Source organism: Oenanthe melanoleuca, chromosome 1A, assembly GCF_029582105.1.
Source record: "Oenanthe melanoleuca isolate GR-GAL-2019-014 chromosome 1A, OMel1.0, whole genome shotgun sequence".
In the NCBI taxonomy this organism is placed as follows: Eukaryota; Metazoa; Chordata; class Aves; order Passeriformes; family Muscicapidae; genus Oenanthe; species Oenanthe melanoleuca.
Genome location: NC_079334.1, coordinates 32590905 through 32611699, shown reverse-complemented (window position 1 = coordinate 32611699; position 20795 = coordinate 32590905). Strand labels below are relative to the sequence as shown.

General features: G+C 34.5%; 1 protein-coding gene across 3 annotated transcripts in view; it reads right to left on the bottom strand.

Annotated features, from left to right (window-relative positions):
- PPFIA2 (PTPRF interacting protein alpha 2) overlaps positions 1 to 20795 on the bottom strand; it is a 270133-nt gene that overhangs the window by 63524 nt on the left and 185814 nt on the right. For all 3 annotated transcript variants that reach the window (XM_056481941.1, XM_056481942.1, XM_056481943.1), the window contains 3 exons: positions 11378 to 11494; positions 820 to 1041; positions 62 to 208 (listed from right to left, as the gene is read on the bottom strand). In XM_056481941.1, coding sequence (XP_056337916.1) covers positions 62 to 208; positions 820 to 1041; positions 11378 to 11494 — 486 coding nt within the window. The remainder of the gene's footprint in view (positions 1 to 61; positions 209 to 819; positions 1042 to 11377; positions 11495 to 20795) is intronic.

Sequence of the window (20795 nt, the reverse complement as noted above, 5' to 3'; positions counted from 1 at the left end):
GCACCTCTTATGGTAAACTGCCATGAATTTGCATTGTGCATGCCTACTGCAGGTACAGCACCTGGCGCAGGATGGCTTCCTTGTTTGCCAGCTCATTTTCCAGCTTGTCGTTCATGTCATGTATGGAGGTGGATTCCCGCTGAGCGCTGAGGTAGCGCTTCTCCAGAGTAGTTATCCTTTCTTCCATATCTTCCTTTTGTGCCATTGCCTAATGTGACAGAAAATACCCCATCAGGAACCGTGCAATTAAAATACTAATTTTATATCGGTTTCATTTTCGTGCTAAGAGTAGACAGGAGTGTAATGTATGCTCTGCAGTAAATCTTCAGTTTTAAAGAGAATTCTTTAGGACTTCTGGTAGCCGTGATACAGAATCACAAGATCAGCTTTGAGATCATCAGGTCTGACCTATGACACAACTCCACCTTGTCAATTTAGCCATGGCACTGATACTATACCCAGTCTTTTCTTAAAAACCAATGTAATAGAAAGATAATAATTCATAGTAAAATAAATTCTAGAAGCCAACCATCCATACATATTGAGAACATCTGCCTAAGAGACGATACACTGAGAAACACCACAAATTTAAGAGGAGGAAAGAAATGGAAAATTAAATTTTACTATCATTTATTGAGAGAAAGGAATAAATTTCTAGCACTATTTCTTAATTTAAATTTTCCCTCTCCTATGTTTAAGGGCTTTCTTTCATCAGTGCTCGACTTTTGCTGCTCATATACATTGGCCTCTATCAGTTTGTAGTGGATATCACAGGAACAGCAATCAAGAAATAAGAGGTGAGCGTGGTGAATTCCTTACCTCTCTAATGTCTCTCTGATATTTACTGTTCATTTCCTCTGTTTTAATGAGCTCCTTCCTTGTAGTCTCTGCTTCCTGCTCCACCTCTCCCACCCGAGAAGACAGTGCAGCCAAGCGCTCCTTCATCTGTGCCATTTCATAGTTTTGCTTTTCCAAGAGCTCCTGAAGTTCAACGACTTGGCTGGCTTCATCATTGGAGTCTATTGAGCCATTGGACAGGCGCTGTTAATGGAGAAGTGACATTGATTTATTATCTTTTAATAGGGGCTTGAGCTAAAGAATTTATAAACAATGATTATTTTTAAAATTCCCAAAACAACTAGGAAGGAAAAAAACATTTTCATGGCAGATAAGATAGGTATACAAAAAAATAGCAAAGATTAATTTACATCAATGGATTCCAGAATGTAGCATCACAGATGTAACCACTTGCCTTAAGAGCAGAATACTACACATAAAAAGGTTTTGTTTGGCATTATGACTATTTGAGCACAGATTACAACAATACTTTTAAAAATCACATGATTGCTTTCATTAGTCTTAACTAAACTTACACAACATTTTAATTTAAATAAAGCTAATGTCGTTTGCAAAATACACCATGCTGCAGACAGGAAACAACATTAATAAATCACAAACTCAGTGTACCAGAAACTGCTTTCAGTATAGACAACATACTGGTTAAATTTACATTAGAAACAAATTCTGCTGAAGTAATTTATGTGCTGCCAAAAGACTTGGTATGAATATAGTTATAAAGAAAAAAAATCAAGATTCTGTAACACATGCTACATTTGGGATACGATCTCAGCAATATGATTTATATAGCAAATAAATGATTTCAGGATAGAAGTGCAGGATTTGCTGATATATCCTCATTACAACAGATATTCACATTAACCTTTCCCAGTATCAGCTAAGCCTATGGTTTCATACAAATTTAATTCTCTCACGTCAAAAAACAGGTAGGGACAATAAACAAAATCAGAAATATTTCATTTGACCTGCAACATGAAAAAATAAAATCAAAGTGCCTAACCTGTCATTAACTTTCTTGATTATGTACAATTTTATTGGAAAAATTTATATTATGAAACACAGGAGAAAAGTATTTTGCTGTAATTATAATTTCAAACATTATACAGAAATATTGGCCCTAAAAGGTGCTTAATGTCCTTCAGGTGATAATGTGTATAGCAATGTATATATGAAAAATCCCCAGCAGGGTCTGAGGGGAAAACAGCTTTCATTAGAATTTTGTATTATTATTGTCAAAATATATTTATATAGAAATCTTCTAGCACATTCTCAGAACATTATTTTATGGCTTTAACAGCACTGCTTCTCAATCAGACATAAAATGAACCCAGATCAAGATCACCTGCCCCACTGTTGACCTCTGAATAAAATTACTTCAAAAATTCACTCCATCTCAGTAACTCTGTTCCAAAGTTGTATTCTCCATACTACCTAATTATATTTTAGATATTTTATGTTAGCTGCTGAACCATCGTTGATCTACTTTCAGCATACTATGGTAAGATGAGTATAGCAAATTAAAAACTTATTTATACTTAGTTTGGTACTTTCAAAGTGTTAAATTAGTCTACTTGAATCAAAATGCTATTAATATGCAGCTGTCACAAACTAAATAGTACTCAAACACTCAAATAGGATAAGACAGCCAAACCATCATACTTCAAAAATTTTGAAAATTTAAGATAACGTTTTTATCTATGACAATTATAATCTATTGTTTTACAGCTGTAATCTCATACATTTTAGCCATTTTCATAGGTTAGCAAATTTTATCTTGAATAGAATTTGCCCTACAGTTCTATGAAGAGTAGTTCAGGAATTCTACAAAGTTATAATAAGCCAAATAGCAAATCTCAAATGTAATAAATGGCATGTGTTCATGAACCTTATGTGACACAAACCCTGGTAATTAAGAAATGGCAACCCGTGGTATCTGGGAGTACATTCACTCCAAGAGACAGATTCTCTTCTCATTAATGAAGCTTCTTTCCTTAAGATATGAATAACTAAACCAAATATAAATTAAATCTGAAAAACAGGTTTTTTCTACTAATTAACTTAGTATCCAAGATTTCTGGAAAGACAAGTGATACTGCAGTTAGAATTTGTCTCTCACCCCTAAACCAATGCTGTGATTGAAAACTACGTATGTATGTATTTTGATCTATGCACATTAACTTCCCTCATAATTCTTTGATGAACTCTTTTCACAACTTTAATTCTAGTCATCATTCTGCTTTGCTTTACATTTTTTCTGTATTCATATATTGAGCTAGCTGGTATTTAAAACTTCTAACTTACTAAAAATGTCAGGATTTTAATTGTCCTAGTAAGATCAGGATAAAAAAACCCAGCTTTCTCTAAATACACAAATAAATTTTTTAAAACTCAGTTTAAAATCTGGTGTATTTGGAATTTTGAAGCATACTTTAAAAGTTTATCAAAGGATTTTAACTAACATTTTGTCACTTTCATGCCTTGTTATTATTTTATGATATATCCATTCTGTGGGTACATCACATACAGTGATCACTTCAAAAGGCCACAGGTAGAAAGTTATTAAGCATTAATTCAAGAAATAACTGATATAACATTCCTCTGTTTTTAAGGAGGGTTTTTATCAATACTTATGGCAATAATTTCCCTTCTCTCCCACATGAAAATAACTTGAACAAGAATGTGAAAATATGCTATGTCAATAGAAGCAAAAGGCATTCTGTAGATGGAAATTCAAATTCATTTTCTGAATTAGTGAAAGGACCAGGAATCTCTGCTTCCCCAGAAAAATCTCCTATGGAAGAAGCTGGAAGGATAGAATTGTAGCATCTTCTCTATTATCAATTTTATGTCCATGTTTGATTATTTTTCTTATTCTTTCTCTAGCTGAATTTTCTTATCTGGTTGAAATTTTTTGTTTCCTGGTATTCAAGGAGCTTCTTGTAGTTGATGCTGTGCATTGATTGCAACATTTGCAATTAATAAATCAATGACAATGTTGTTGTTGCATATTAATTACAATCCTTTGTAAATAAACTGTTAGTTGAATGTCTGAGACAATGAAATAGATCTCTGCTAATTATTACCTGAAGCACTAAAGGAAACCTTTTCAGAAAAAACATAATTTAAAAAAAAAGTTTCAAAATAGACATTCTTTACTGTCATATCCCTGTATTACCCCCAATCACCAAGAAATTGAAAAAATAGTGTCAAATTAGTTGGGGTAGTGGAAAAGAAAGTACTGGAAGTAATCTGAAACAATTAGGAAATCTTTAAAGAAGGAATGCTAAAGAAAACTTTCTAACCAGTCAAAACTTCTAGCAGAGAAAACAGAAAACATACATGATCCCTAGGTCTGTCTTAGAAGTTAATCATCCAGATGAAGTCTTCAACAAATTTTATGATGCTGTCTATCAAAGGTGGTCATGAAAAAGCTACATATGGACACACTCCTTAAGTTCATTTAGTTCATTGAAAGAATCTAAGACCAATGGCTATTTTTCCTTGCAAAAAGAAATGCAGCAAATAGCTCACATGCTTCAATGCTTTCAGGGTTTTTTGCTAAGTGGTTTACCCAATACAAATAGTCCATCTGTTTCTATCACATTTACTTATTCAGACTTCAATGCTGCAGAAGAGGCATCATCAGATATTTCCCCCCTCATCTTTCAGACATGGCAGGTAACACAGATACAGTGTGTGCTCTGCTCCTGCCCCTCTCCACAGCTTCCTCAGCCACATGAGAAATCTGGCTGGCATTGGACTGCAAGACTCAAGAGAAGCTTAAGGTGTCATTTCTTGGGCTAGGTAAGAGCAAACAAAGGTGTATGAGCAATGACATCTCCACCCAGCAATGCAGCACCTGCATTCCTCCTCTCCTGGGAGCAACGAGGGAAAGAGCAACAGCAAGAGGATGCCTGTTGTGGGTTTTTGTAAGCTGGTTTTGTTTTTTTTTTTAATTTTTATTTATTTTTTTATTTTTATTTTTTCCTGTTATATCACCATGTCACCCCAGTGGATAAATAACTGATATAACATAAATAACATGGTTGTTACTATGGGTTTTACATACACTCTTCCTTCATAAAGGAACCATTTACACTCACTCAAATACAGTTAAACAAGATAGGAGAGAAATAGAAAAAGATGGAATAATCATCAAGTTTATCTAATGACAGTGATGGTACTAACTATAACAGGTAGCACACTCAGAGACAGGAAAGAGGGGATAATAGGCATTAAACAAGAAATATCTGGGGGGAGAAGTAGATTTTTAATTTCTTAAGGTCTGTGGAAATGGAGGAGGAAAGTAAATGTTCCCTGCCACTGAACAGTAAGAAAAGGAAAATAACACCCCTGGAACATAGTTTTCTTTCTTTCAAGATCCAAAAAGCACAGAAATAAGACAATCTGCTGCTCACATATGAGTGTCAGCCCGGAGAAGGACAGCAAATTGGAGCATTACAAATAACCATAAATCCCCCCAATATTGCTACTTTACTCTACATGAGATAATAAAAGGAAAAGACCAAGAACAGTGGTGAAAGGAGCACTGTGAGAAATTGTAAAGAAAGGCTAATCTGGAATATTGTAGTCTCTGTTAATCTAATTCATCCTGCCCTTTCAATTAAACCTTAGGAAAATAATACTGGAGGCAAACTAATTGGAGTTACATGTAATGTAAAATAATAATTACACAAAAACAGTAGAGACACCAGTCTACAGAATTTTGCAAAAGAAATGGTAAAATTGTCACAGGTTATATAGCAAAGTTCTCTTCCATTTTATTTTGTACTTATGTTCAGCTACATGTGTGGTAAAATGTAAATGAAAACTTATTTTTTTTAAAGCAAATCCCAAGAACAGTAGAAAAACACCTCCAGATGTTTTCTCTCCAGCTGTAAAACATCTGACCCAAAATATTTGGTCCAAAGACTATCCACCAGCAATAACTTATGTATTTTTTGCTAGTCTTTAACCTCAGAGAGTGGTAAGAAGGAAACCAATAACATCTCATGAGGTTATCTCTGAACAACCTGCAGCAGAGACAGTGACATTAAAGTCACTGTCATTAATGTGACAGAACTCCTCACTTTTGCCTCTTAGTTTTGTTAATATGAGCACAAATGATTCACAGGATGGCTATATGCACAAGCATTTCCATGTCAGAGAGCTAAATTATACTCTAACCATAAGGTACTTTTGAATAATTGAAAATAATCTAAAAATTCAGAAGTGTGGTCTTCTAGAATTCCTAGAAGAAAGAAGTATTTTTATGGTGTAAGTACTAGTACTGGGTTGTGTGGTTGGGGTTGTTGTGTGTATGTGTATTCTGCCTTTCTATTTATGGTCTTATTTATTAAAACCCTAAAATTGTGTACCTCGTGTCTACTCTTTACTAGGACGCTCTAAATGGTGAATAACACTAATTGACACCTATTTTTTAAAGGAGTGTTGGCAAGTTCATTGCATCACAAATCCTCATTGCACTAAAAATTCTCATTGTATCATGGTCCTCACTTGGAAATTTTGAATTTTTTATCTCAAATCCCAGGGGGAAACAAGATTATTTTTAGCTCTATAATGATGAAGATGCTCCTTTCAACTTAGAAAATCTGATCATGAAGGCTACATCATAAGGGAAGAGACAGAAATAGAGCTTACTTCACAGGTCAAATAAACATCTGAATTCTATATTATAGGAATATCAAAAACTAAGTAAAATAACCACCAAGCTAAATTATTCAGGTCATTTACTCTCATGAAAGCAGGAGTAAAAATCAATGCTGCAAACAGTATTATTACTGATGTTGTTTAAGACGTAAAAATAAATGTTACCAGAAGATGCTTTTTACTGTAGAGTTCTTCCAAGCCATTCCATTCAAATGCATCATACAAAACATTCAAAAGAAACTAACAGAGACACATTGCTATGCAATAGACCAAACCCAAAGGACAACTAAACAAGCCAAAGCAGCATGATCATCATCCATGTAACTCACAAACTAGAGTGTGTAAAGCTGTGCCAAATCCAGCAGCATTAAACCTAAGCTGTCACAGTCATTTCTAAGTGGTTGATTGCCCCTGTGTTTGGAAATTACTCTACTTGTCTAGGTTGTTTCACACATTTTAGTCTGTGTCAGGCAGTAATCTGGTCATTAGAGGTCTCCTCTTCAATGGTCTCCAACCTCTAATCAGCTACCAAATACAATATTCTCTCCACAGAAATTTTTCTTCCCTACCTCAATAGTGATATAAAAATAGCCACCTTCTATCTCTAAACATCTTCACTTTCTTGCTCTTTCTACTGAGCCATCAAAAGACTCCTAGTTTTGTTACTAATTTAAGATCTAGAATATCTGTTTCCTGATCAGCTTTCAGCTCTTATTCATCTTCCTGATGTCTGTGATCACCTGTCCCACTTCAGTCCTTTTGCAAAATGAGGGAGGGGAGGGTGTTCACTTGTTGGGTGGGCATTTTTTTTTCTTGTTGCTGGTCCCTTCCCAAATGCCTGCCTGTTTCTTTTACACTTTTAGAAGACTTTATCAGCTCTCACAGACAGAAATCAGTTACTGCTCCTTTATTGTAAGGGCCTATCTAGCTGTTCAAACCAAACTATACACACAAAATCAATCCTCATTTGCCTTGACTAACACCTTTTTCTCAGTAGTCTCCCCATTCTACCATTAGAAATTATGTCCTGCCAACTCCTTGCAGTAAATCATTCAGCAAAGGTCAGACAGCCTTGCTGACAGCAATGCTGTCAGCTAACACAGCACTTGAAATGAAAAATTCCCCTGCAAAATCCCCCCTTTAAAGCTGTGTTCTAACAGGCTTAATATGTAGTAGCATATAGGGGTTTCTACTGGGCAAAAAGTGAAATAAACTTGAATGAATGAAAGGCACACTAATTTATATGAAACAAGCAAAGAACAGATTTATTGACAAAGAGCTAAGTCCATTGATTTATCATTTAAACTATGCATTAGCAATGCAGCTCTCTATGCCATTGTGTGGGGCACTAAGTATTCACAGCCATGCAGCCATACTAAACTATTAAGCAGAACAGGACCTGTAAAATATTTGCCTAGACTCTTTCTGAAAGAACACTGCATACTGTCCTTTGATTCATGAAGGCTTCTAATCCCAGCTGAAGCTTTTATCCATGTTTCCTTTCACTCAATGCTCCTCACCTCCTCAGGTATGTCAAGCCATAACCTTCATTAAGTTCCTCTCAGCATGATTCTTTAATTAGCTTTATCAATATTAATCCAGAAAGAGATAATTAGAAAACCAGAAAGATATCTGCACTGCTTGTAAACAAACTCATCATCTGCTTATCAAATGTATTTTGTATTATTTCTCTAATGTAGAATGTACATGCTTTGGGGCAAGGATCACAGCTCCCAATATTTTTTTTACATCACATTTATACATAGGTCCTTCCTTCAATCCATTCTCTGACATTTCATTATGCTGCCAGTTGAAAGATTTTTTTTTTTTTAAATCATACAAAACACAGGAGTGTATGTGACATGAACTTTTTTCAGTAAAAATGGAAACTGGAAGCTTTCTGCAGTTTTCTATTAATCATACAAAAACATGCATCAGAAAATCCAAACATAATCAAGTCCAAAAATGAGAACAGATTCTGATGATTGCTCTGCAAGACATTTGCTACTTTTATTATTAGTATTTGATTTGCACTCTGAACATTTTAGCCCACAATGTTTGCCTTGGCAAAACACCTTTTACTCCTACAGGATACAATGCCTAATTGTTGTCAATTTTTTCACAGGTTTTTTTATTCATAACCTAATGATTTAATTTTGAACATTTGATTTAATTATTGCAATGTGTTAGTGTTATGAATAAAAAGAAAAAACATGATTCTTAAATCAGCTAAATGTGACAGCCTGAGGTTTATTATAAAGCAAAATAGACCCAGCTGTTTAGTTCTTGCAAAAAGTAAGTCTATACGGCTCTGAATTCCTCATAAAATGTAATATTTGGTCATCATTGCACTATAAATATCAGGCTCTTTCACCTATCCTGGTATATGTATCTGTTTCAATTTGTTTCTGATATTGTTCTGAAGGGAATTACCAATTTCTATTGGTAAAACTGCCCTTACTATAGGTAAGACCAGTGTGGTTTCGAGGAGAAACACTATGATTTACACTTCACTTAAATACTTAGCTTTTGTGCTTTTAGTGTAACAAATTCATGCTGAAATGGATTTGTCAAGCATGAAACTTTTTGATACATCCATGGCATCATTGAGGATAAAAATAGTCATTCTCAGGCTAATTAATCTCTGATAAAACTCCATTAACTTCAGAAGAATTATTGCAATTATTTTTTATACATTTGAATTAAAATAAGTGGAACAGAATTTATGAATATTCTCCATTATGAGAGAGAAACAAACAAAATATAACTACAACTGAAAGGGATACTGTAATGTGGACATTTAAGGTGGACAACATCAGAAGTACTCCTCTTTTCCAAAGCAACTCTAATGCTTCCAAATTTGCCTATGATCATTTCTGAAAATACTGTTTGACTGAATAATTCAACTTTCATGGTTCTTGAGGAAGTTGAAACAAATGCCTGTAAGAAACAATGAGTTTATTTGAAAACAAACTCTTTATTCATAGTATCTTATTTTTGGCTGTTCAGTACCACTGTTGCAGCATCCCTAGTTGCTCCCCTAGATTTCCCAATGGGCACCTTATTCACTGGGAGTTCTCTCCTTCCTGGCTTTCACTTGTGGGGAAAACAGGCAATTGCTCTCAGAGATTAAGTGAAGGATCTGGGTGGCAGCAAGTATCCACAGATCTAAGTAGGAGAATATCTAATAACAGAAATGGGTGCATCTCAATTCCCACAGCTGATGATCTTTGTCAGGTGTTCTTTGAAACAATTTTCCCAAGTCCTTGAAAGCTCTTCTCTTTGTGCAAGTTGGCCTCTTTGGAAGTTTCTATATTTTCTAGCTTTTAAGTTTCTCTTTCCTAAGTAAGAAGGAATTGATGATGGCCACCAAGGTAAATGTAGAAAGGTAGAGAGCAGCTAGTGTAGAGGATGTGAATTAGAGTGCACTGGTTGATCTGGTGTCAATACAGCCTCCTCTTAACTCCCTATCCAGTATTCTTTCATTATCACAAGGAGCAAAATCTAGTAAGTAAAAATCTTTACTTCAGCTTAACCCGAGCAATGTAAATTGTTTTTGTCAGGAAGCATAGAAGTTTTCTGGATATATTATTCTAGAAACATTCAATTAAAAAAATGATGATGATAATAATATGCTACAGTGGTAGAATGGTCTTCATTCTTCTCATTAGTGTTAAAATATGCAGATTTCTTAAAGGATGGGTAGTCTTATTTCTACTTAGTTCTGCTTGTAAGCAACGAATCCAGTGGCTCAAATCAGAAGACACGGCTTACAAAGAAATTGGGAAGTCAGATATTTTCAGCTAAACAGTGCAGTAGTATTTAAAAGCACAACTGAGTGGGGCAAACACTTTATCAAAACTTCACAGATGAGTATGTGAGTAAGACTTTGCAGAAAGGGGAGTGTAGATGAACACTATTTGTTCACTGTGTGTTTCTCAACCATACAGATTACTCAAAGGAAAAGACACATAAACTGCAAAATGTGTAAAATTAATGTCTGCACTGCGAGTGCACCATTGTAAATTGGATTGACTATAAAATAAATAATGATGACAGCTACTTTTACTAAGTATGAATTATGCCACTGTTCATCATATGGCATTACACAAAAATGCACGATTAGAGATCCAAGCAGCAGCTCTACTCATTTCAGCTGTCTGCCAAATGTTATGTTATGCTATCATTTTAATTTAATAACTCTGAAGCAGGAGAGGAAGATGCTCAACTTGGTTTTTATCAATATAGAAATCTAAGGCTAAGGAGAAAATCCTTTTTATAAATTAGTCTCTACATTTTGTTGTCTTTCAGCATTAAGCAGCAAATCCTTGGCCTGAATTCTATGTAACTATTTCTTACTGAAGGAGTGCTAAGCAAGTAGCTTCTCTCTATATGAGCATGGACATGAATTTGAAGAATATCTACAGGCAGCACAGACAAAAATTACTTTTTCTAGATTTTAGGTCTCTGTTCTCCCCTTAGGGTCTCTTTTTGCAGGGATGTTTGCATATACAGCTTTCCACATATACATGACACTACACCTTGCTCTTCTGTATGTCATGCACAAAGGATCATTCATAAGCATATAGGACTTGTAATTTTAGCATTATGCATAAATTCCAAGAAAAAGTTGTTATAAGCTATAAATCTAACTCCATATGCTATCAAAGAGCAAGGACCTGCCCATTTGCATGTTTTCCATTTAAATAAGCTAATTTTTTCATGTTGGTTTCAGTAGGCAGACAATACTCTAAATGGACACCCCATAAAATATTCACATTAATAAAATCTAAAACCTGATTATTTATCATATGGATTGTTAGATTTAACGACAACTAACATTTTATACCTTTTCATGAACCTTTTGCCCTGGCTCCATTCCTTCAATATGCTCTGATTCAGCAGACCCTTCCCCAGCTGCCATTTTCCTTTGAATATGTGCATTTTGTTCACGCAAAGCTACAATCTGCAAAAGAAAGAAAATAACTGGTAAATATATATGATAAATCAGAAAAATACTGAGCAGGCAATCTTTAAAACCTATTAACAATTCAATCCTATGCTGGCCATTTGTAGTACTTGCAAAATTAGGTCATGATATGCAGAGAGGTTTAAAACCCAAGCATACTAATGGTATCTCAAGGTCATTAAGGATGCAAAGGAACAAATGACATGATAGTCACCACTGTCTCATCTTCTATCCTGATTTTGTGGTAGGACCCTTTTTTTTAACTTGAAAGATGAAACAGCAGTTAGCCATTGATTTTTTTAACACTGTGAGAGCAAGACTTTCTCGTTTATACAGAATTCAATGAATACTAAACTTTGCTATAGGGAAACAGTACCAAGAGACTATGAATCAAACCCAAGTGATGTAAAACAGAGTGCTAGTTTTCTGTCAGCCTCCCATCTGTTAGTAACAGCAACACATATTTTACAAGGTTTGTGTTAAGAAAAGCAGGTACATTAACACCCTCTACTATTCATTGACTGTTTTAGCACATACACAAGTAGGTTTTACTGTATTTAAAATATTGCTTATTTAATGGTAATGCTACTAAAATTCACATGCAGCTACTGGAAAATAAGTTGCTTTCTTTCTGACTTTGTGGCTTACTCTCAGGCAATACACAGCCTAGAAAGATTTAGATGCTAATTTTTTTTTTTTTTTTTATATTGTATACTGTGATAAACTGTAAGATCTGCCTTATATAAACAATTAATTTTGTTAAATTGCACAGTTACATATCTCTGTATTTTTCTGCTTTTATGAGCACATACAGTAAATTATTTACCTCATGAATAACATTATGTATAAAACACAGTAGAACAATAGTAGGGTGCATAGATGCCATTTTTGGAAAGGTGATATAAGTTTAAAGGCTTCTGTTGCCATATTTTGTCCACATAAGTCCTGAGTCAGAAACATCCTAAAAGACTGTCCCATCCTAGAACACAAAAGCATGGGGTAGGTGGGAGAATTTTAGGTAGTACTGCCTGTTAAAAGTGTGCAGCAGTCAAGATTTTGTGGAACATTTATTAAATTAAATTAAATTAAATTAAGTTCTAATTGACATTAAGATAAACTTACTTTGATGTGAATAATTTAATTTTAATTTAAAACTTTTCAAATGTGTCTAAGTTATATTTAAGTGCTTATTTTAATGACCATTTGAATCACTCTGACCAACATTTGAGATGTAAGAGCACCACTTTAAACAATTCTTCCTTAATCTAAATGTTGAAAATTGCTGTAATATGAGATTCAGATGAGCAGGCTGATTCACTGCTCACTAAAAAATCCAAGCTACAGCCCCTGTAGAAGTCACATACTCCCACTGATTTCAGTGCCAAGACCAAAGATTTGAAGACAACATTTCATCCAAGCAGTTATAGGAAATTACAAGAGTGGGAATTAAAACTGTCTGAGACAATCTGTGTCTTTGGGGGTTGTACAAATACACTGAACTTTAAAACATTTTGCTTAAATAAAAGAATTATGTCTGTCTCAAGTAACAGAAAAAGCACTGGTATAATCTCATTAGCTGTTATAATCTCATTGCTTTTTACACAATCAGTAATTCAATATTTTATTAGCTTTGTGATTAGCTTTTGTTGATAAATATTTGTGAATAGATTCACTCCTTTTTCTTTATGGTTCAAATAGTTCTCAAATCAAAACTACAGCAATTATGGCTTCCACCAAATAAAATTAGCCATCAATTAGTGCTAAAAGATACTTTCAGGTAGATTGAGATTCTTCAACACACATATTATAAAATTCTGACTGATGTAGAGCAACTGCACATAACTTAAAAAAATGTAAAATCATCGGATATATTAGCTGACTTGCAACAATATATCTGGATTTTTCATGTGATAATATTTTATCCATTAAAAAGCAGACATCACTGTACCTTAATTTTGAATTATTACCTGTATCTGAACAAATCCTTACCAGCCTTTCAGCTGAATAAGAATGCTCTTTAAACACTAGTGCAAAATGTTGTCATTTAATCACATATTTGAAACAGTTTAATTTTTCTTAGCCTCTATGGGTCTCTAGGTACCAGCACTTTCCAAGTAAACAAATAAGAAAAAACTAATATGTTCATTTTAGATGACAGGCTAATAAAATAATGCAATATTAAGTTTCATTATTTGGAGGAATTTTCTTAATTTTCTTAATGTTTGGGAACAATCACTTTGCCAAAAATCCATCATTGTTAAACATTACGGTTTCAACAATTGTATTACTGTAATGAATGCAGAGCAAATATATACAGGAACAACAAAGAGTTTGAAGTCTGGCACATTGCAGAAGTTTCAGCTCTTGGGTAGTCATCAGATAACAGATCTAAACTGTGAAGAACACGCAGCTAAATTGTTTTCATACTTGTTCTATTCTTGATTTAATGAATATATTAAGGCAGAATTAGTGCTCCTAAGGAAGCATGGAAATTCTTCAGTGTCTTACAAGTATTTTTGCTTTTTACTTTGTTGAAACAAAAGTTTTTAATTCCTATCATACTCCTTTTTATTACTTACTTTTTTCTGATTTATCTTTCAATATGTGCAAAATTTTTGCAAATGTTCTCATTTAATCACTGAACCATTTGTGTAACTTTTTAAACTGGTTGCCAAAACGTGGAAGAAGGGTTGATAATCTGGGTGAAGACACAGATGACTAAATTTTTCCTAGGTAGACTCCAAAACCTCTTAAATTCTAATGATCACTACAATAGCAGACAGCAATAATAGCAGAGATCTGGGTAAGAAGATGATTTCTCAATGCAGATGAAAGTTGGTAATATTATTTTTGAGAAATGCCCATCGGTTCTACTGATGTTTTTATGTTTATGACATCCAACTTAAAGTATCTACGAAAAAACATGCCCACAGACAGCTTTCCAAGTACCTTCATACTATCTAACCTCTAATGCTAAATTCCCAATGGTTTCCATTCTATGTTCTTTGTTTCAGTACTATTCTTGAGGATGGCATCATAGCTGCTGAAAACAAATAAAAATACCCCTCCCTCCCCTACCCCAGACAGATTAATAGAAAAAAAAATGTGGATAAAGATCATTATTCTGTTTAGGATTGTTGTACCCCAAACTGGACAACCAACCTAAACACTGAAGTCCAAACTGTACCTTCTAATACATGATCAAATACATCACATTTTTGTTCTTATCAGCTTCTGCTTGTGGATCTCAAATGATTGTATTCCATTTCTACAGTCACGGACATTATTTTCCTATTTGGCACACTTCATCTGGACCACAGTAATGCCTTTCAATGCTACTCTAAACAAGAGTACAATTTCAAGTCTCTCCATAGTTGAGTCTAAAGAAAGTTTAAATTTGGCTCTCTGCTTTCTTCACCAAGTTCATTCAGCAGAACTGAAAAGTTCTTTTTTTTTGATCAACAAAAATGGAGCAATCATTGTCAGTTTAAGAACAAAATGTAGAGTATTACTTTTCCAGTTGGACCTTTCTAACTTTTGTAGCTTAAGTCCATGAAAATACCCCCTCATCTGAAAAAAATTAATTCAGCTTGTTCTCTTCTCACAGGCATATTTATCTTCAACACTTTTCTCACTTTTGCATGCAAGTTTTGTGACTCATAAGGCACATCAAAACCTTAAATAATTTCCATCGATTTTAATTCTATTTTCCAGATGTCACAGGTACCTCAAAACAAATGGCACAGTTTCCAAAGCCCTACTCTGTCACAATTCTGAACATAACCTTGCACAACTTCTGCCTTTCTGTCTCAACTAATAAATAATTTCAATGTTCCTAAAGCCCAGCTTTTTGCATTTAAAATTTTGGTAAATACCTCCACTATACTACCCACATAAATTCCCTCTAAATTAGCAGAACTTGTGTCCATTATCTACAGACACTGTTGAATTGGATTTATTTTTAAATGAAGTTAGGATTCAGCAACTTGGACTCAACATTTGAACTAGTCTCCATTTCCAAATGGCCAAATCTACATACCATGCCTACATACTTAATATCTTGAGTCCAGGTGCTGAGGAATATTGATTTCAAATATTAAAATACAGCATAGAACAGAAGATGAATACATAAACCAGTACTGATGTGAAGAAGTACCTGATACAGCCATACCCATCAGCCATGGTGGTGAAAAGGACAATGTAATACGAAAATTTCATAATGAATAAAGATAACATGAAATTACAAATCAGTGAGCCATAGCATAAATTCCTTCTATTTAACAAGGGAAAGTGTTAGTAACTAACTAACACTAAGATACAAAAATAAACGAAATAAAAGGTTCACACAGTAGTTGAAAACCTACAATACTGTGAAGGATAACTAAAAAGGAAATTAAAAACCAAGATGCAAAAACCAGCAAAATATGAACTGGGTTTATTAGATAAAATGAAAATATACTGGAACACACAACCTGTAAGAGGATATGCAGTGGATAGTAGATAAAAAGGAATCTCCATAAAGATTACTTTAGTTTTGAAATGCATTGCTTTTTCCATTCAGCAATGCAGGTTCTCAGATTTTCAACCAGGTATGTTTAATGGGGCAAATACAGGATTTGGGCTCTATTTTCACAATATCTAGGAGTTAATATACCTAGGGAACATACAGCATTGCAGTCAACATTAGCCATACTTCAAGGGAACAAAATAAAAGAATAAAGTCTTTTCAGACTGAAAAGTTTGAGAGGCAGGGAATGAAATCATCAGCCCAAACAATGTACATTGGGTTCACTGGGGGGGAAGAAAAAAACTTTTTTTTTTTTTTTTAAACTTAGCACTTCACCTTCTCCCCCATTAAAAGATGTAAACCAAAAAGAATCAAGTAGGGATTTTTTAGCACAAATTTCAGTTTTAAACTAAAGACTGAAAACCTCTCAGCTAGGTTTATTTTCTGTTTGCCTGGAATTTCAGTGTATTTTATTGTTATATAGAGGTGAGCTTTCTAGAAACTTTACACAGTTGAGTCCTTTAAAACCTGTCCTGACATATCAAGAAAAAATACTATTTGATTAAAATAAAAACCTGTGGGATTATGAGTAATACATATTTTCAACATATTTGCATAATGAATTCTCCCTTTTTGAGATTGCTGACCTTTTATGAATATCACTGTTTAGCTTTAATTGTTATGTAGAAATACTAATTACAGTGAAATCATCCTCATGAGGGAGCCTTGGAGATCAGACAGTAGTAGAAAATCAGACAGTCGTGGAAACAAATCTTGTATGTTTGTGGGTAGGTAGCGCACCAAGCTCTAGCCCTCAGTTACACATCTTTTACAGTTAAAGTCTTTACCTCCTATGCTTCAAATTCTGTCAATGAAAGCTAAAACCTCTTGCTTCTGCAGCTTCTGGCAGGTCTTGATTTCATTCTCACCATACTGAAGCTGGCAGTGCTGTCTGCAATCCTGCTTGTACGGTGGGTAGCGCTTCCATGTCGCTGGAGCGCACATGATGAGTGACAACACGCAGGAAGGACCAGAGATGCTCTGAACCTGCAGCACTTTGCTAATTTGAAATGGAAAACATGACAACACTAACCCCGTGGTGCTTTACTGTTGGTGGTCTGTGCTTGTGATCACTATTGACAGGGTCCTGCTATCCGTGTTTTATCGACACGCTGTGGAGGTCACTGGTGTGGGTGCCAGGGGCGCTGTGGTCCAGGGGCACTGCACAGCTGTGGCACAGCTGGATGCACACTGGAGCTCAGCTGGCTGCAGCAGGGCCTGACCCACCCCAGGAGCTGCTGCCTCCCCTCTGCACCACCTCTGAGCCCTGACTCCCTCTGAAATCCAAGCCAGCAGGCATCTACTTTAAAAGCAGTAATACACCAACATTTCAGGCTGGTGATAAGGCAGTGGGGTTTAATAGTCTCCTTTGTTCCATTATGAATTCTGGACCAAATTGTCACTGTGTAAACACCTGTCTTGTGCTATTACACGTTCTCTAGGGCACGCACCATTTATTTCTCTAGCAGCACTTAGAAAACAGAACAGGAGCAATTTAAAACAATGGTGCAGGTGCTATTGTGTGGAATAACTACCACGATTTTTCACAGATTACCAGCTGCATTTCAGGGTACGTTTTTACAGAAACCCTTATCGAAGTAAACAAAAATGTACTACTTTTAACTTGTCACAAAATTTGTATGAAATACAACACAGTGAAAGAACAGTCTTTTACAGAGACTAGCACAATAGGAAAATAGTAACAAATATCAATTACATGGTTGAATTATATTGTTGTATATTTGACACCTGATGACTAATTTCACTTGCTTTTCTTTTTTTTTTTTTTCCTTACCAAACTAAACAAAATAGTGGCAAAACAATTGTTCTTTCATTTTTACTCTAACAAAGTCTAGTATTCAAAATCTCTGGAGTTCATTGGTAGGGTCTAATTTCCAGCTTGTCAGAGCTGAGCATGGATTTGGCAGACACGTTATAATGTCCATTATTTTCAACAATATATGTGTTACTGAAACATGTGTACAGTTTGCATTTATATATGAAATATGTATGATAATATATACACAGATATTTGTACCTCTAGGACTTTATGTAATTGGTCTTAGTAGATAAAGCATTTAATTGAAAAGAACCCATGTTTAACATATATAATTCAGTTTGAAAAATACTGTGCAGTTTGGAAAAGAAGTTTGTTTTGTTATTTGCACTGCAAATCTGTTTTCCTCTTTTGTTTACACCAATATAGGTCCCTATGAGTGAAAACACTCTGCCCCAAATGAAATTTTATATTCTTTGTCTGCATATTGTCACCTAGAGATTTGAGATTGTTTAGATTTATTTTGACTGGAGATGCCTGTTATGAAAACCACTATTCTGCAAATATATATTGTTTTATCGCATTTTCCTATACAGTGTATCTGTATTAAAATCACCATCTCTGCTGCTGATTGTAGAAAACATGAAAATATACAACAGATAGATAGGATATGAGAAATATCCAGAAAGGAAATGAACCTAATCCTAGAACTACAACTGAAGTACCACTACCATGATGTGCACTTGCAAACTGAAGAAATCCCAACCTAAGATTCATTCCCACTCTCTCTGTTGAAATTGAATCTCAGTACAGTCTGTATTTCAAGTATTAAACCAAATGTACCCATTTAATTCTAGTCAAGATCTCAATACTTTTCAATAACATTCTTACTGGTAGTAATTTTCCCCCCAGATTTCTTCAGTGAAGATCAAGGATATAGACTTCACTGATTCAAATTCTATCTCTTTCTTAATTACAAAGGACATTCCTAGTACATGGATCTTCTAAAATAATGCTTTTATCCTAGGATTATTGCAGAGTGGAATCTAATATGACAGCCTTTTCTAATGTAGTGGAATGATACATACAGCTTCTTCTTTTTCCTTCTTTTTGTATGTAACTACATATTCTACATGATTAAAGGTATCCAAACCACACTTTCCAGGTGCCAAGTTAAGCAAGCAAGTTCATTTTCTATAGATTGAACCAAGTCAAATCCTCTACAGATTCTCTTGCAATAATTTCACCTATACACTGATGGTCCCCATTAGTATTAATGAAGATTATTTACTATGTACTAATGTTGACATTTCCTAATCAAACTGATATTTTGACATTTTTGAATTCAGAGTAAAATTATTTCTATATTTATTTCTATTACAGTCATATTATGGGTCTTTGTTTGTAACCCTTGCTATTTAATCAAATTATGAATTTGCAGAATACTCTTAAAGCTGTATGTGCACTGTAGGGTTGAGGTGATCCAACAGGAAAACACAAATGATACATTTTCTGGTTCAAGTGTTAATGGGAATATTGATTCATAAATATGAACCTAGTGAAGCTTAAATTGATTTTGTTTATTGAACCATAGCTTAAATTTAAATATTTCATACAAATTCATCATGTAAGGTCTAACCATACATTAAAAATTATTATGGAGAGTAATAAGCATAAAAGATACTATGATCTTGTTATACTATTTAAAATCTGACTTGAGAGTTAGTAGAGGATCTTAACAAATCATCTAATATTTAACAAATTTTCAGAAAATCAAATAATCATTCCAAAGAAGCATATTGAACAAAAGTTAAAAGAATACGTTATTCCAGCAGATTAAAACCAGAGGATAATGGGTATGTGTTTTGCCTTTTCACCAAGATGGATATGCAAAAAGATAATAATGGTAAAGAATTATTTAGTCTTGCAGTCCTATATTGCAAATCTAATTCTTGCAATGTAACTATCTTCATCTGCTTGAACGTCTCATTTGACAAATGACAAATTACAAACATTAAATGACCCCAAAGCTGATACAGACAGAAAGATAAGCAGCTATGTTCTGAAACCTGAATTCACACCTCCAGTGCAGGGTAAAATGGCATCCATTTCAAAGCTTATGATTCCCAAAATAACAGATCAAAGAGAAATGATATATTCTTTCTGATGTCTCATGAAAGGCACTCAGAACACTGTGAGCAAATTAAACATTAGACATTAAAATTTTCAAGGATATACTTTTTACATGTAATAGTGACCTCTACAATGCATGTCAGCTAAGCACACCTTTACCTATGTGCTACGCTCTTTACTTTAGGAATTTGATATGTTTAAAGTAAGGCATTTGCTAATGAGAACTTGTGAAATCAGGTCTGGTCAGAGTTGCATTCCATTGATTTGTTAAGCTCCCTAAACAGACTGCCAAACACATGACATTAAATCCAAACTGAAATTATCCTGGTGTCCAATCTCACGCTGACTATGATCAATCCTAAACTAACCATATACAAGTAACCTTCCAACTTCATTTGCCTCCTGGAGTTTTCAGGTGTGTTGGCAAACGATTGTGAAATTGCTCAACCACACATCTGGCTTGTGTGATCCCTATGTCCTCTCAGCTTGTATTTCTTTGGCTGCCATGCCATTTCCTCTTTCTCCCTCTTTTCTGCTTTGGGTGAGGAATGTGTGGTAAATTAGAAATCTGCAAAATCTGTGCTGGAGACTCAGAGCTTTCCTATTTTGTAATTCCCTGGAATAAGGTAGAGGAGATCTATTCATCAATCTCTGAGGCATCTTCTTCAGCTTCACAGAGCTCTGTCATATACTGATGTACTTTTTTGCTGCTGTGCATGCTCTGTGATCCCTCTTAACTGATTAATATAAAACACTGTACAGACCCCCAAAATAACTCAAATAACTCAGCCTCATAAGATGCAGAAAACTGTCCATACATG